The 17,657-nt window shown below is 37.1% G+C and overlaps 2 protein-coding genes across 3 annotated transcripts in view; both read right to left on the bottom strand.

Moving 5' to 3' along the window:
• Positions 1 to 17,657, bottom strand: part of Ciao1 (cytosolic iron-sulfur assembly component 1) — a 66,067-nt gene that overhangs the window by 39,837 nt on the left and 8,573 nt on the right. Inside the window, exon 2 of one of the 2 annotated variants that reach the window (XM_081770467.1) lies at positions 776 to 1,235. In XM_081770467.1, the coding sequence (XP_081626593.1) occupies positions 776 to 1,171 (396 nt within the window). In that variant the 5' untranslated portion in view covers positions 1,172 to 1,235. Of the gene's footprint in view, positions 1 to 775; positions 1,236 to 7,927; positions 15,905 to 17,657 lie in introns of those variants that run through there. The other variant, XM_081770468.1, reaches the window with a different exon arrangement.
• Positions 3,949 to 4,467, bottom strand: LOC145694299 (histone-lysine N-methyltransferase SETMAR-like). The gene has a single exon (XM_081770388.1). It carries the CDS (start codon positions 4,465 to 4,467, stop codon positions 3,949 to 3,951), a length of 519 nt encoding a protein of 172 aa, XP_081626514.1.

Here is a 17,657-nt window from a genome sequence, read left to right as displayed (position 1 = left end):
CCCCCTCCCCCAATTTGCGGGGCTGAATTTGGTCTTAAATGGCATCGTAAGTGTCACTGTTCATCTCAGTGACCCCGAAAACTATGAATTCGACACTAATATCGACCATTTTCGATCATTTTTATATATCTCCCTCTCCTCCAAGTTGCACCGTCAAAGTGAAATGATATAAAATATCCCAGGCCTGAACCTCATCTATATTGAAAATTTGATGGAGATTGGTTGGGTGCTTGAAGACTTATTAAATCACATTGTCACTTTCATTTATATATGTACACTCATGTCCAAAATTATTGTCGCATGTCTATAAATATGTTGTTGTAGGAATATAATTTGATAACGAATTCGCCCGGTATTTCTTATAATATTAGTATGTGTATAGTCGGCAAAGACATGTATGTGGCAAATTTCATGTCAAAAGAACAGTAAATAAGAATAATAAAACGAAAATAAAACTTTCTTGTCCATTTAGCAATATTTTGCTCTATTCATTCTAATTCTTGTATTTATAAGCTCTTTTCCTATGAAATTCACCACAAATATACATTTCCCGATTATACACATAGTATCAGTATTAAAAGTATCCTGCAAAATCATTAACAAATTATATTCTTACAAGAAGACAGTTATAGATATGCGACAATCATTTTGGACATGGGTGTACATATTCATATATATATAGAAATTACATCAGGACACAAAATTTATTATAATCAATTCATTCTATTGTTGTTCTAGACCAAAATAAAATAATTAATTTACTCCTTTCACTTACCTTCCACGAAGACATGGTCACAGACTTCAACGGTGTAAATATTGGTGGATGATACGAAATTATTAGATCCGCCTTCATCTGAGTCGCTTCTTCCAACACATCCTCCGTTAGATCATTGGTCAGTAGGATTTTCTTAACAAGGTTTGAATTCGATGGTTCCACCAATAATCCTACATTATCCCAGGATTCGGCCAGATGCAAAGGAGCATAGTCCTTTAACTTCGCTACTACAGTCTTTAATGGAACACCTTTTTCGCTCATTGTGCAATACGAATGGAACCTATCACTGCTTGAAGGAATAAAGAAGCTAGTCCTTGGTTTGAGTTTCGATCCCGAATGAATTGCACGCCTGATCACTATTTCACAGACACACAACGTGGCGAGTGAAACAAGCATACGATGGACACTGTTACCTTCGAAATATGACTTCTCCCTGGAGCTTTGCTCTCATCCAGACAACCTAAAACGAAAGAATATAAAAAAGTACTACTACTAATAAACAAATATACCGTGTGATTCTAAGAGACGGACGTACTTTGCAACAATATGATGTGTTTATTTCCTAGCGAAATCATCTCTTTCCCTTTGTCTAGCTACAGAGGACTATGTATCAAATTACAACATATTCGTAATGTTCACTAGATCTAATATCTGCGATTCCTTTCTTTGAATATTACGTAAAAGGGAATGCATGTAATGACGATCGGTGAACAAAAGTAATCTTTAACTGGATAGGAAATGAAAAGAGGCAACCTAACAAACACCGTTGTACAATGAAGAAGAAAGTGTTACAAATAATGTTATTTACACACCAAGTAGACCACTGTTTCAGAAACTGAAAATATTACCATTGCCGTGTTTATACATTCTCGAACCATCATTCATACATATGAATAAAAGAAACTTCCAACTCAATTCACATAGCACTAGAACAACCAATCATATTCATATGCAAAATTTCCGTCTAACAAAAACTCAAAATTCGTTACACTACATAGGAATAAAATTATATAATAAATTGCCAGATTGTGTCAAACAAATGCCAAACTTGTAGTTTAAAAGACACCTCAAGTTTCTGTTACATGAACATCTTTTTTATAGTTTAGATGAATACCTTCATCTGATCTTTCTCTGTAATATAAATATTAGGATTTACTTGAATGTTGATATATATAAAACAAGGTACAATTCATATTTAAAAGAAAGAAAGAAAAAAAAAAAAAAACACTTTCAGTTTAGTATTATTGTTACGTATATATTTTGAATGTATATTTGTACTATTAACACTCGCCCAGCGTAGATACTACAAATAACGTATCCGACGAACATACGGTTACTTTTGACCCATCAATATTTTAATTTTTTTTTTTTTTTTAAGAGAACATAGTATTATTACCAGATTTCCAATTAATTTAAAGTTTGATATTAGTGGTGAGCATATTGGTCTTCAGTGGCGGATCTAGAAGGTAAAAATTGGGGGGAGGGAGAGGGAACCAGAACCCAGACTATGATAGCTTCAGCACTTTCTTGTTGCTGTCTAATCGGTTCACGAAATATCTCATCTGAAGTTTTCAAAAGCTTTTGCTCGGACATTATTACCGCACAGAGAACAGACGCGCACAGTTTATTTACATTCTTCGTCTGCATGAGTCAATTTGGACTAAAATGTTTGATATTTACTCTGACATGCAGTATTACCAGTTCATGAAAGGAAACTTCCCGTCCGTATAGACATGACATTTTCCAATATGATTCAATGTTTCCCGCAAATATATAACGCACACAAACACACCCAGATATGCATATATATTACCATGCGTTTCCATTGGTACATATTTTGAAGAAAATTATCTCATATCCTATAAATTTGGAATAAAATATTCCGTATCCCGCCACTGATATGAATTTCCCGTTTTCTGAGAATTTTTTTGCCACTTGGCAACATTGCTGACATGTTGGAGCACGCTAAGGGAATGAGCAAGTGATCATGAGTAGAAGTGATCATGCAAAGTGAATAAAATGGCAACAAATGGGACTGTGTGAGGTAGACAAGAGAAATAAAATATCTTTCACGTAAACAGCGAAGACTGGGTCATTCAAGACCCAGACAAAGAATTGTTCATTTGTGCTTGACAAATAAAGAATGTTAGGGTAATAGAAGTGTTACTACATGGTACGTAGGTTAAAAGAAGCATACCTAGGTCGACGACCGGAAAAAGGAAGAAGAAATAGGAAAAAAGTTTAAACATTTATGGGTCAAAAATGACCCGATCTCCGTTTGTGCGAGTGTTAATTGAAATAATGTATCTCTTAACGAAGCCATGAACGTAGTGTTCTTAAGGCGGAAAATGAAATAAATAAATAAGCAAACAAGCTGGTTGAGGAAATGCCAGAACACGGAAAAGAGCTGCTCATACAGATGATTGCAGAGTAGACATTGAGAGATCTTCATCCAGTAATAGATTGAAAATGGTTAATTATATAAACATTAGTGGAATACTGTATACGCGATCTTTCTTCAAAACCTTACACAATTATAACAACAGATATTGCTGGGATTGAATGCATAAACGGAAGTAACTAGCATAGAGTGTAATAGGAGTTAAAAATATTGTATTGGTATAGGTCAAGAGACAAAGATTTCTTACACAGGATATTTACTATAGTTTGTGTTTAATATGTTACGATCATTTTCAATACATCTTGATCACACATCTGTCTTGGAGAAACATTCCACCCTCATTTAGAGATTTGTACCAAATCAAGTCTTATTTTGTTTACCTCTTTCAGTAGGTGATTAACAAGCCGTGTTACTAAAATAGTGTGTTTCGGGTTACGAATAGAAGACCTTTAAAACATAGGTGTCTGGTCAGGACTTTTTACAGCATACGTGGCCTGTTAGAAAAGTATCCGACTTTTGGCCGAAAAAAAAAAAAAAAAAACTAGCATACCTGGAGCTGGACACCTAATCACCCGAAAAGTAGGTTCCTTGGAACTCCAAACACTTCTCCCAGCGGTGCCACCATTGTTGGAAGCATGCAGAAAAGAACTCTTTCGGAATGGAGTTAAGCTCTGCTGTCGTTGCTGCCATAATGTTCTCTCTAGTCTAAAATCGCATTCCTTTCAATGGCCTCTTGAGTTTGGGAAACAGCCAGAAGTCGCAGAAGGCTATATCAGAAGAGTACGAAGCCTGTCGAAGCACAGGAGTCTGGTATTTCGCCAAAAAATAAAAAAGTCTGAATCAAGTGCGAGGAATGTGCTGGAGCATTGTCGTGATGGAGGAGCCAAATATTTGTTGACCGCAAGTCCCGTCTCTTGCGCCGCACAGCATCACGTAGGCGACGGAGGACATCCCTGTAGTGTTCTTTGGTGATTGTTTGACCATGTGGTGCGTACTCATGGTGTACCACACCACGGGAGTCAAAGAAAGCAGTCGGCATCACTTTGACGTTGCTGCGCACTTGACGGACCTTATTTGGTCTTGGTGACGAGGAATGCTTCCACTGTGACGACTGCGATTTGGTTTCCGAGTCGTACCCGTACACCCAAGAATCGTCACTAGTGATGATTGTGTTCATGAAGTCGGGGTCAATGTTTGCGGAGTCTAGTGTGCCCAGTGCGACTTCAACACGAAGTTGCTTCTGCTTCGCCGTTAGCAGCTTCGGCATGAATTTCGCCGCCACTCTCTTCATGTACAAATATTGAGTCAAAATGGAATGTGCCGCAAAAGTGTTTATGACAACCTCTTATGCTATTTCTCGGATATTCACATGACGGTCCCGCATCACCACAGCGTTCACGTTAGCAATGACCTAGTCATTTCGGTATGTTGATGGGCCACCGAAGCGTGGCTCGCTCTCCACCGATGTTCGGCAGTCTATAAACCGGTTGTACCACTCCTTAATCTGTGTGATGTCCATAGCATCGTCCCCGAAAGCCGTCTGGATCTTCCTAGTTGATTCCACCTGGCTGTCGCCCAGTTTTTGGTAAAATTTGATGCAGTAGCGCTACTTTAGTCGTTCCGTCATTTCACTTGCACTGAAAAACCGACACAAGCACTGCACAGTACCTCACACAAGAAATGCTATTTGCCAGCAACTGACGCTATCGACAAGCGGTGAAAAAATTCACGCATGCGCACGAAGGTTTAAGATTGGCTTACGCAAGCATGTTTGGTTCAACTCAGGTTTTCGAAAAAAAAAAAAAAATGTCGGATATTTTTCTAACAAACCACGTAACTACACATACGATGCGAAATACATTTCTGAAAGCCCTGTTTATAAATTATGGATACAATTTTACTGCACACTAACAGTTACTTAGACTGAATATCTGAAAATGCTTACTTTTTTTTTTTTTTTTTTTTTTTTTTTTTAACTTATGCTGCACAACTACATAGCACTATAAGATTCTAATATATGTGGTTTAGTAGGGCTTACAGACAGGTTGTTGCTCACAACAGAGCACACAAAGCATGAAGTCGAGCTAGAACCCCTCGCAACAGAAGTTAAATCTCATAAAGTACGCCACCATGCTTTTTAGTGAAGCTGATAGGGGAGCAAGAAATTACCTGAACAATCGAAAAGTGAATAGAATATATATAAAACGTAATGTTCAACGATTGGGCATAATCAAATTCTGTTCATGAGATTTATTTATACGTATCTTACTGTGTATAACTTCTAAAAGTACCTTACTTCCCTATCAACTTTGAATCTACACAGAATAGACTACAAAATTACCAAATCGAAATTATTATTATTTATATTGTTAGAATACTTCATTATTTCCATACGTAAATAAATTCTTATAGTATTTGTTATTTAGAAGGATATGTTTAACAGCCTTCCCCAGGCAAATTATTTGATATTTTTCTTGTATGTTCACTTTCCAATGTTTAGTTTTATTTTTGGCTTCATGTGATAATTAAATATGTTACTAGAAATGATGTACCTACTTCATTAAGCCTTTTAACAATAGCTACCATACGAAGTGAAATAAGAGACGAAAGTTTCCAGGAGAAGGCAAGGTCATTTCAAAGAACAAGATCTCCAGTTTCAGGAAATGTTTTAAACATTTATCTTGCTCCACAATCTTTCCACTTCAAGTCGCAAGATGCAAAAGGTAGTCTTCCCCCACAGATCCTACAATCATCTTCCCCATTAGAGTTGATTTGGAAATAGTGGAATGGCACGAATTTCAGACTTTGAAAAGACTAAGAACCAGTAATCTTAGGAGAATAGTTACTATATACTGATTCAGAAAATCCTATGTCTACATATTGGTCTGAAGGTTTACTGATGGGCAAAAGGGTTCCTCACCGAGTGTGTGGGAATTATTTGTTATAGAAATCGAATATTTTAGGAGAGAAAAGGAATGTTAATAGCTATGAATCGCGAAAGATTTGTCACATGGCTGCACCAATCAGCATCAGTAACGCATCCATAAATAGTTATCTTGACTCATAACGGAGGCTAAGAGACAACAGGCGTGGACACAAGTAGTATGAATCAACAACTTCCATTTAGCATAACCTTAAACACTTTCCATTATACAGGGTGTTACAAAAAATATATCACAATATTTTGCGAACAGATTCCTCACATCAAAATAAGAAAAAAAAAACTTCATATGGACCTGTGGTCGGAAGTGCATAGTTTCGTATTTATAGGGTGCCGAAAACGTGAAAAAAAAAATGAACTTCAAAGGTCCATAGTTCCACTACTATAGGACCGATCGTAGTCGGGTCAATACATTACTGAAGAAGTAGTATGTGAATTATCCAAATATCAATCTTTCAGAACCTCCGGTACTTGCATAATCATTTTTAGAGAGGCTGTTTGGGAGTACTTGATCACTCTCTACCTACCCCTCTAAAAATTAGTGTGCAAATACTGAAGTATTCTTAAACACTGAACCAGAAGTCACGAAAAATGACCATAGTATTGTAGACCATAAGAAGTATCACTTCAAGCACATTTTATTCCTTCTTTTGGTAAGGTAATGATAACGTTATTTTGACACTGTAATGGAGTAAATTAGGCAGGTTGTTAACTTTTAAATTGAACAACAAATAACGTGGGTTAAATTTTACATGGGATTATAAATAACGTAGATTATTCTAACCTTTTATCCGGTCCATTGTGACAAGAGCTGATCAAACACGACCTTGAAAGTTCCATAAAACATTATTCTTGTACCATGATAACGCAAGATCATACTGCACACCGAAAGAAGGAAGTTTTAAAGACCGGAAATTGCTCCCAAATCCACCTTATTCACCTGCTCTAGCGTCCAGTGATTATAAGCTCTTGTCAGAAAACTTTGCGTGGTATACGTTTGAGAACTTACACATACAGTATAGAGGGTGCTGTAGATGAGAAGGAAGTCTTCAAAAGAGTCTTTTAAAAATGGTCTGAAAAAATTTGTTTTCGCGCTGGAAGAAGTGAATACAGTTAAATTACTCGAAAGATTATGAAACTAAGAATTGAGAACAAAATTTACTGAACTTTGGAAACATCCCTCGTAATAATATTTCTGAGAGAAAAGTTGGTATTCTCTTTCATTATAATTCACACACAAAATCAGGAAACAATCAATATACTATTTCTTTCGTAGCTGTTTCTATATAATCATTTACGAATGAGATACAGTGGACACTCGAGTTACGAACTTAATCTTCTGTAATACTGTCCTTAAACCGAAACGTTTGTAAACTGGAATTATTTTTCTCCATTAAAATTATGTAAATACATTTAATACGTTCTAGCCACTGAAACATGGTGGTGTATATTTATTTATTATTATTTTATTTTTTTACATTTTAAGTGTTTTTCTATGATAAGAATAAAGAATGACATTAAATTACCCTTTTTAAAGGCAAATAAATAACCCTAAATTAACCAAAACGATGAGGGCTAAAAGACACAAAAGATGGAAAAAAAAGTACAAAAAGTAGCTTTTGAATATAAAACTCTGACAGATATATTTACAGCAGACGCGCAAAAGCACTACTGGGCGCGTGGAATTGTGGGTACAGACGTATATGTACGTTCGCATCCTAAAATATTGTTCGTAACCCCAAGCTCCACTGTAATTTAATAGTAATACAATTAATCTTTACGCTGGCAAAAGACAAAATACACAATGCAATCCTCTCAATTACATTTATTTACACTCAGTATTCAATACATTTCATAGAATAATGTTGATAAGCTGTAGATATGAAAAGAACAAAAATACAAGAAATCAGCTCCAATGTAAACCACTGAATCACAGCAACTGACAAATCGTAGTAAGAACCATAATGACTCCAGAATACAATAAAAATGTTGCAATTATGATTTTGCCTACCCACTAGAGACCTGCACGGGCCGACTCTGTTATTTCTTTGGACCGGGCCGGGCTTGGGCGGGCCGACACTGATTGCTCTTCAGATCGGGCGGGGCTGGGGCCGATTAATTGCAAATATTTAATAATTATTGACTTTCGTTAAACGATAATTGGAATAAAGCCAAACGTTGAAGAAGTGTGCCCGTTAAAAATGTTACAAAGAATGCAACAGCTATTTACAGTTTGTGTTGCTTAGCGCCTCTACTTTCACTATAGAGGTTTGCAGGCATTGCGCGGTAAATTGAGCTCTGACCTTGACCTTCACTGGACCCAAAATATGACAAGAACGGTGGGAAAGTTTTACCTGTCGCTAAACTATATTGACACCTTCACTTTATGCTAAAAATCAATTAAGTTAGATTTTTGTTACAGGAAATGGAGTTTTTGTTCTCTCGATGACAGGCAATGTTCTAGGAGGCAATGGTACCATTCGGGAGGCAAGCATCAGGTTGTGAACCAGAGTTTAGAAAATGTTTCTGAGGGTTAGGTCAAGTTTAATACTAAATTTTGAGAAAGATTAGGGCTCGAGCTATTTTTAAAAATTTATCGGGCCGGGGTCGGGCTTGGGGCAAGAATTTTAAAAACTTATCGGGCCGAGCCGAGCCGAAAATCTCCAAAACTTTTCGGGCCCGGGCTGGGCCGGGCCTAGGTACATTCGGGCTGGATTGGGCTCGGGCCGAAAAATTCGGCCCGTGCAGGTCTCTACTACCAATACATACAAGGAGAAACAATTTGCTACATATCCAGAGATAACTTAACTGAACAAAACAAAACTATACGAAGTATGGTACAACTTAATTCCCGAAACGCACGAGGCGTGGTAGCCTCTGGGTTACGGATAGCTGACTCATACAGTGAAGGATACAGCGAGACACAAAACTCTTACGTCAGTCTTTTACGAAGTAGCACGGGAACAGCACAAGTAAGAGTTGTGTTGTTGCCAGAACAATTTCGAAGCAGCGTTAAGTGCTCGAAAGTTCATGATCCTGAAATCCATTCCGAAACTTGACCACCTTATTCACCTGTCTTAGCACCGTAACTTTCGGCTGACCCCGAACTTAAAAATATCTTAAAGACAGATTTGGTGATCTTCCGCTGTGACGTGTAAAGTTCGATAAATGCTTCCGGCAATAGCACAGTTGTCTAGTAAATTGCAAGTCAAGGAAACTAGTGATAACAAGCGCTACTATAAATGTTACTTTTTTTAAACATTTGATTCTGGTAATTAAATTGACATACCTCGTATTTACATGGTTCAGCACGTATGAGTCAAAAGTAAAGGATGTAGCCAAGTCAGTAAAGGGGAAAACTTAAAAGATCTACTTTACAGAATGGATACAAAGTAGTTTTTCTCAATACTGAAGAAATACTTGTTTCGGGAAAAGCGACTTTGTGTCCACCTTGTATACTAAAGACAGATTTAATTTTACACTTATATGACATAACTAAATTCCGCATTTGTTTATTGGTAACACTGTAACCTGGTAAAATCAGAATACTCATATCGAAACGTGTGAAGTGATTAAACTGTTAAGCATTACGTTATTAAGACTATTTCTTGATAAACTAAACACAAGATGAATACTGACTGTATTTACCATCGGGACAATCCAAATGAAATCGACCAATGATGGTTGCTGACAAAATTGGGTTTTTTATTCATTTTTTTTTATCACATTAAGTTCGTATCACATTCAGGGAATTGAAAACGGGTATTCATTTATTTTTTAGCCGCGCAGGTTTTGTCGTAGCGGCCATTCTGTATAGGCGCCTGAGCGTATTTTGAACTTTTTAGTGCAATTCCGTTAAATGCTGTAACTTTTTCGGTTTTAAAGATAATGAATTCAAACCAAAACCATATGAAAGATAATGGAATGGACAACCTTCTGTGTTCTATGCATATTGAGAAGTACTCTAGAACGTCGAAATAAGAAGCTCTGAACACTGAGGTTGGAAACCTAGAAATGGCCATTTTGAAATGGCTATCCAAATTGGCCGCTACAAACAAACCTGCACGGCTAAAAAATAAATGAATACCCGTTTTTAACTCCCTGAATGTGGTACAATCTTAGGTAAAAAATTAAAAATTAAATAAATTTTGTCAGTCACCTTTGACCTGGAAATTGGTCGATTTCATTTGAATTGCTCCCATCATGTTCCTTCCAACTTCCAAACAGTTGATTTGCTTGAAATTTCAAATAATAATACGGTCATTCATTCCCTGTAGGATAAGAATGTTTTATTTATTAATATGAAGGAAACAAGTTTCATCTTTGTTATTTCAACTTCACATGGATTTCATTTCATTTTATAAAACAATACTTTGCTGTGTAAGTTTCTTTAGTATTGTAACCGTAATCACTCGTCAAAACGAGGATAAAGTTAATCTATTGCGTAAAAGGTGTACCTGGTTTTGTATGCAACTTAATATTACACCTGTACATATAAAAGGTGAAATTCTGACTAATTGATCAAGGGCCAGACCAAACGGTTCAGAGCAGAAATTTGAAATAAGTACAGGGCATTGGATTTGTGATGTAAGGTCCCATTAAGGAAGGATTTTTTGGAAATTAGACGGTGAAGAGGGGTGTAACATTTATCTCGGAACCTGTGAATATTAGAGACATGAAAGTCGGTATTTGAACTTCTCATTTTCGTGTTTCACTTTTTTTTTTTTTTTTTTTGACATTTGCCCAAGAAGCGAACTAAAAAAGGCGGATGGGGTTACAATTGTTATAAATGGATGGTCATATCTTTAAATTCATTAAGATTAGACACGAAATTTGGTATTTAGATTTTTCATTTTTTTTTTAAATATTTCCCCTACAAGGGAAGAAAAAGACAGAAAAAAAAAAGGAATCGGGTTACAATTGTTAAAGTAAGATTGGCATATCTCCAAATCCGTTAAGAGTGTAGGCATATTAATTAAAGACGTGTTTCAGTGTTTTTGATGCTTCTCTTAGAAGGGAAGAAAAACAGAGTGGCGTCGCAGCTGTTATAAGATGACTATAGCTGAAACCCCTTAATATTATAGATACACTAAGGATATGAGAACTGCGAGGCCATAGGCCGGGGAAATGCAGGATCTGGGGGTGAAATCCCTAGCTAGCTTTTATATATTTATATATATTTACAAAATCAAATAAAACCCATCTATAGCGGAAACAAAAATGTAACCTGTCTCCTTCATGTTATAGATTAAAACAGCTTTGTCCTACGGAGGATGATTGACCATGGGACTGCTCGAAATTTTAGAGGATTGATTGAATGTTTAAAGGAATATGTTGTAACGTAAAATTGAAAGTAATTTTAATAAGTGCTCCTTATGTTCTATGAGTAATTACAAAGGAAATACATTGAAATTCTAGTTATGTACTCTAAATTACAATTCTTTCACTACCGGAACTAAAAGGCTTTTAACAGCAACTTAATAATTTGTAATTATTTTACTTTACAGTTTTAAGTACCGACGCCATTTTAATTTTACAGCCCAATGATTTATACGGAAGATGAATCGAAATTCTAATTCAGGCTTTTATTCATCTTACTTTGTTCCAATTTTTGAATTGGTTTGACTTCAATGCTTTTATTTGCAAGTTTATTTAAATGTCCTTTGATTCTTAAAAATGAATTCGTATTGATGAAGCTAAATTTGGTTAAATTAAAAGTGATTTTTACATGTTAAAATTACATATTTTTAAAGGGAATTTTATTCTCAGAAATAACATTATACAAGTAGATAGATTTAAGGAAGCAATCATCAAATGAAACAATGAAAATCCTCATCCACTTCAAAGAATAATAATAATAATAATAGTTCCCCAGATTTATTAATGGGTAGAGAAGCCAAGATGGTCCAAATATTGAATAGCCTTAAGAATGTGATCGATCCCATGAACCTTGTACATCAGAACCCAATTTACGGAAATATCAATGGCGAATGCGAACAGAAGGACAAAAATCTTTAAGTTTTACGCCCCACGGTTATGCCGACTAGGCTAAAGGAGACGGTGATAATGAGAAATGAAGAAAATGGTGGAATGAAGAAGGAGGGAGGAAGCGACAGAACCCCGAGAAAACCCACGCACACGGTGTTTGTCCACCATAAAGTTCATTTGGCGCGAGCTGGGATCGAACCAGGGACCCCATACACCAGATGTGAACGCTCTACCACTGAGCCAACGCGGCCCCAAACAGAAGGACAAGTAATTTCGAGTACAAAAATTAGAACGGAGAAGACAGAATAAAATTACTTACACAGATAAAATAATATTGAAAAGTATTTTTGACTGCAAATACAGTTGACAAGATGTTTTTTGTGAGCGCTACAAAGTGCACTGTATAAAATACAGTGAAGTGCATGTCAGATGTAGGATTCATCAACTGACATTGGTACTTTTTAACTCAAATAGGTAGTACTAATGATAGTTGAGATATCTTGTTGAAGTCATCAAAGGATGAATGTCCAATGATTGGCTATTACAGCAGGATATCTCTCTCCCACCCATGTCACAACGCTTCTACTTTTCTTCCAGCTTCGAACAATGTTTTTCAATGATCACATCAAACGGTGATTGATTGGAATATATCAAACGGTGATTGACTGGAATATAAAGAAGCGCTCACCACCAACAAATGGCAGCACCTTCAATGTATTTTCGTAAGGAGCGATAATATTCACCCTTACCAAAATCGATCAAAATCAAGAGAGGTGTTTCGATACTTTGCCCCAAAACAAACTGAATCAATAAACTATCTTTCTCAATCCTAACGGGTTATTAAATTTAAAGTCGCAGCTCAAGGGCCAAGTCGACCATATCACTAAATTTGCTATAGGTGAAAACATTGTGTTAAAAAGTAACAATAGTTACAGCACATGCTGCAACCAAAATAGCACGGATTTACCTGTCCCAAGTTGAAATTCTAAAGAATTTAACTTGTTATAAATAATTAGTTATATTCTCACCGGATATATTGCAGTTGATTTTATGTTTTAAAATTCAGAACAAAATATAAATTGTCTGTAATATAAACATTGTATTAAATATGAGTCTTATCCGGCCGCCATGTTTTTACTGTATATTGAATCAATGATCACAGAATAATCCGTGCAATTTTTTGATACATTGTTTCGTTCATTGTTGAGATAGTTCCATTATTGGGTAGATGCTTCTGAAGAGCAAAATTAAATGCTCTCAACAATAAATATACATATATACGAATTATCCTTTTAATATCTATTCAACTTGTCTCTGGGCAATGTCTGAATTCATCTCTTGAATTTGAATTATCGTGAATATTGTTCCTCCTTATAAAATACATTCCAAAGCCCAACAAAAGGTGCTCCCATTTATTGGCGATAATCGAGCGTTTCCTACCTTAATGTTCTTGTTTAGTACCGGGGCTATATGAGGCGGGACAAAGAGGGATCCGAACCACCACTCAGGCTTTCAAGTAATCGAAATACGAATCAAAGAAGGGACCACACGCACAATAGCACGTGCGTTAGCACTTGGCCACAGATGAAACATAAGTATTATCTTTAAGCTTAAACATAATTTTAGGGAAACGCTGAATTAGCTCAAATTGTTACTACTCTGCACAAACTGGGTGAACATTACCTTACCAAAACACAACTGCAAAGTGGACAAAATGCTACATCTGTACTCACTTCTAATAATCTTTTGAATTACTAACTGCATATGAGACAATATATTACTCAATTGTTATTTGAGACTGTTGTTGGAAGTCAAGATTTAGACTGAGACGATAAGATGGAGAGTGCTTATTTCACAATTGATCTCCCAATAGCAATAGTTTATGGACGAAGTTATGTTCTGTGTACAACTGAAAAGATTAGTCATATCGAGATATAATCGTTTATTCTTCAATTTTAACCGTATCAATATCTTTTTTGTTATCCACTTACGAGTAAAAAGGAAAGGTTATTATACAAATGTAACATTATGAGCATTTCCTTGCTGACTAACGATGCGTCGTGAAGAGAGAAAAAAAAAAGAAGAAGAAGAACTCGTAATAATTAAAATAAGGAAAAGGAAATCGCTTGACGCGAAACTGGTATTTTGAAGAAGAGGGATGTTTGGAAGAAATGACCAGAAAATGAAGGAAGAAGAAAATACAGTATTATAATGTATGAAAATTTCCCAATTTGTTGCAAAAGGCCTTCCAAGGCAGCAGAGTACTTAAAACGTAAACGACCGTAAATCTCTCCCTTGTCCAGTCAACAAATAAGAAAGGGCCCTGTTGTTCCTTTCCTTAATTCAAAATTAAAGTAGCTATCCCGGCCTCTCGCCACATTTAACAAGCAGATTACTCAATCTTTGTTTACTCACGGCATACTTAATGTAAGAGATCTCAAGAACATTGTGATAATATAACAGAAGCTTTTACAAGATTCTGTAATTGCAACAGATGTAAAATATAAAATGTATTTTTTTTTTTTTTTTTTTAATGAAATAATCACAAAAGTACTATGTTAAGCAAGTTGGCACCAACAAGAAGAGTACACCACACTTCACTTTAAATTTCTGAATCCATGTTACCATTTTTCTTTCCTTTTTAAATACTTTTGTATTTATCTGGATATGTGTAGCTAAAATAAACTTTTCAAGCTTCTGATGTGAATAACACAGTATCTTATCACAGCACCAATTGGTCACTCACTACTACTTAGCACTTAGCACTTAGCACTTGACGATCTCTTTACTCATTGAAATGCCATAATTTTACTTCATTATCATCACTTCCAGAAGCTAACAATCCGGGAATTTTTGGGTTCCAAGCAACTGAATTGACGTCTTGCGTATGGGCATTATAACAAGTATATAATAAGTTAAATGTTGGCGCACTGGGATCTGAGTCTGGTCCTTCCTTAAAAATGCGGATAGCATCGTCTCCACATGCAGTGGCCAGTAGTTCCGTCTGATGGCACCATGCTATGTCATACACGACTCTAGGGTGGTAGCCTGATAAAGTGCACACACACTTCCACACCGGGTCATCACCTTGCGTACTTATTCCTTCTGCATTTCCTGGTAAATATTCTTTCCAAATCTTCACGGTTTTATCATCGCTGCACGAGGCTAGTCTGGTACCTGTGCGATCAAATGCTATGCTCCACACGGTCGAATCGTGGGACGACAGAGTTGCAAAACAAATCCAATCGTCAACATCTTCTTTGAACATCTTAATAGTGTCATCGTAACTTGCAGATGCTAAGATGTCGCGATGAGGGTGCCACAGAACTTTCTTCACATCATGTGTATGAGCATTTAACACTGCCGCACATTCGTACTCATCGTCATCTGCCACCTCCCAAACCCAAACGCTTTTATCTCGACTACATGTTGCCAGATACTGTCCTGATCTGGACCAGCTCACGCTCTTTACTTCATTTTCGTGGCCTTCTAAAGTAGCGTTACACTCAAACTCTCCGACCTTCTTATCCCAAATAGCAGTCGTGGAATCAAAACTCGCAGAGGCTAGATAGGTTCCACACGGAGACCAAGCTGTCGCGCGGATTGTGCGCTGATGGCCGTCCGTTAGGATGGTCTTGGTTACCCATTTCTCACCGTCTTTTCCCCACAGTCTAATTGTCTTGTCTTCACCACAAGAGGACAGGACTGTTCCTTGTGGATTCCATGCTACATTCCATACACGACCTTGGTGGCCAAGCAAGCTCTGAACACATTCCAGCCGTCCCATTCCAGTCGTCTACTGCAAATAAACGAAAGAAAACACTCATCAGGAGGAGGCACGTGACATTTCCACTCACATCACATCACAAACTGTAATTTACAACTTAGTCTATGTTTCAGCTGTTTCCAAAAATTATCTTCCATTTACTAACATTTCTTCAGCTCCTCGTTAGCTAAAAGAATATGGGATGAAACAATCAACTGAACTGTACATTTATCTATACACGATTATGTCAATAACAGATCAGATCTCCAAATGATCACTTCAACTAAACAGAAAATTAGGCATTATCTGCATTAACATCACACTCAAATAGGGTAAAAATATAATTTTTAACAGGTTGCTATGGAAGCCAGTTCAACTAAATCTCAAGGAAGAAGCGAATATTATAAGAAAGGATAATTTTCCAATAAGCTGAAAACAAAGTAAGACATTCTCATCGCACGAATGTGTAGACTGTGAATTACTGTTATAAGAAACTTTCTCTCCACACACATCAATACCTTCTTTTATCTCTGTGATCACTATTTTACAAAAGTAAGCCGGAACTACTCAGTCACTAGGGTAGAATCCATTCCAACTTGGTGCTGGTTCCAAACCCGGGAAAATGAGGAGGATTGACGTCACGAAGGGCAGTAGTTACCGAATTCCAAAACTATCACGACGGATTCTCTAAAGAAAATCTCGGAAAATGATAGGAAGTACCGCGTAAGCGATGCGCAGAAACCTCGCCCGGCTTCTGTGAGAAATGGGCAAGGGCTACCAAATAGCGAAAGGTTCGGTTACAGAAGCTGTGAGGGTAACATTTGATCTGAGTTTAGCGTCCCTTTCAGCAGCGAGGCTATATGAGACGTCGACATACTGATTAACGTGGAATCCGAAATACATGAGCTCCCACCGGGAATCGAACCCGGGTCTCCCACGCATAAGGCACGTACGCTAACCGCTTAGCCACGGTGAGCTCTGTGTGAGGGTAAGAGTAGGAAATTGCAGATCTGATGCCAAGAAGAAATATGAGAATTCTGTGCGTGCAAGCAACAGAGATAGAAAGATAAAAAAAGGCAAGGCAGCTAGGAGGTAGCTACAAGTTGCTGAGTAGTGAAGAAAATCGACAAGTAAGAAACGATGTGGGGATTGTTCTTTCTCGTGATCTGAAAGATAGTGTGGTAAGTATGAACAGAAGGAGCGATAAAGTGATGAGTACTGGGATATGCAGGGTATAAATAATCAATGTAATGTGCGCATACGCTCCGCAAGTAGACAGTAAGGAAGAAAAGATAGAAAAATGAAATCTTAGAGTTTTACGTTCCACGGTTATGGCGATTAGGCTAAAGAAGACTGTGATGATGAGAAATGAAAGAAATGATGGAATGAAGAAAGTAGGGGAAACGGGAGAATCCCTAAAAGCCCACACACACTGTTTGTCCACCACAAAGTTCACTTGGCGCGAGCTGGGATCAAACCAGGGACTCCACGCACCAAAGGTGAACGCTCTATCACTGAGCCATTGCGGCTCCGAAGAAAAGATAGAATTCTGGAGGGATTTGGACCACGAACTTTGCAGCACCCCGATAGACGAAAGAGTCATTGTGGGTGAAGACTAAAACAGGTATGTCGGTAGAAGAAAGGGAAGGGGTTGAGAGAACATACACAGTGGCCGGGGTGTGGGAAATGAACTGCACGGTAATGCATGCATAGAATGATGGATGTAGTCTGGAAGCCGGTGAGTAGATACCAGGGTGGATTGATTTAAATCACGATTTAAATCAGT

This window comes from Thermobia domestica, chromosome 9 (assembly GCF_964235325.1).
Source record: "Thermobia domestica chromosome 9, izTheDome1.hap1.1, whole genome shotgun sequence".
Lineage (NCBI taxonomy): Eukaryota > Metazoa > Arthropoda > Insecta > Zygentoma > Lepismatidae > Thermobia > Thermobia domestica.
This window is presented reverse-complemented; position numbering and strand designations above follow the sequence as displayed.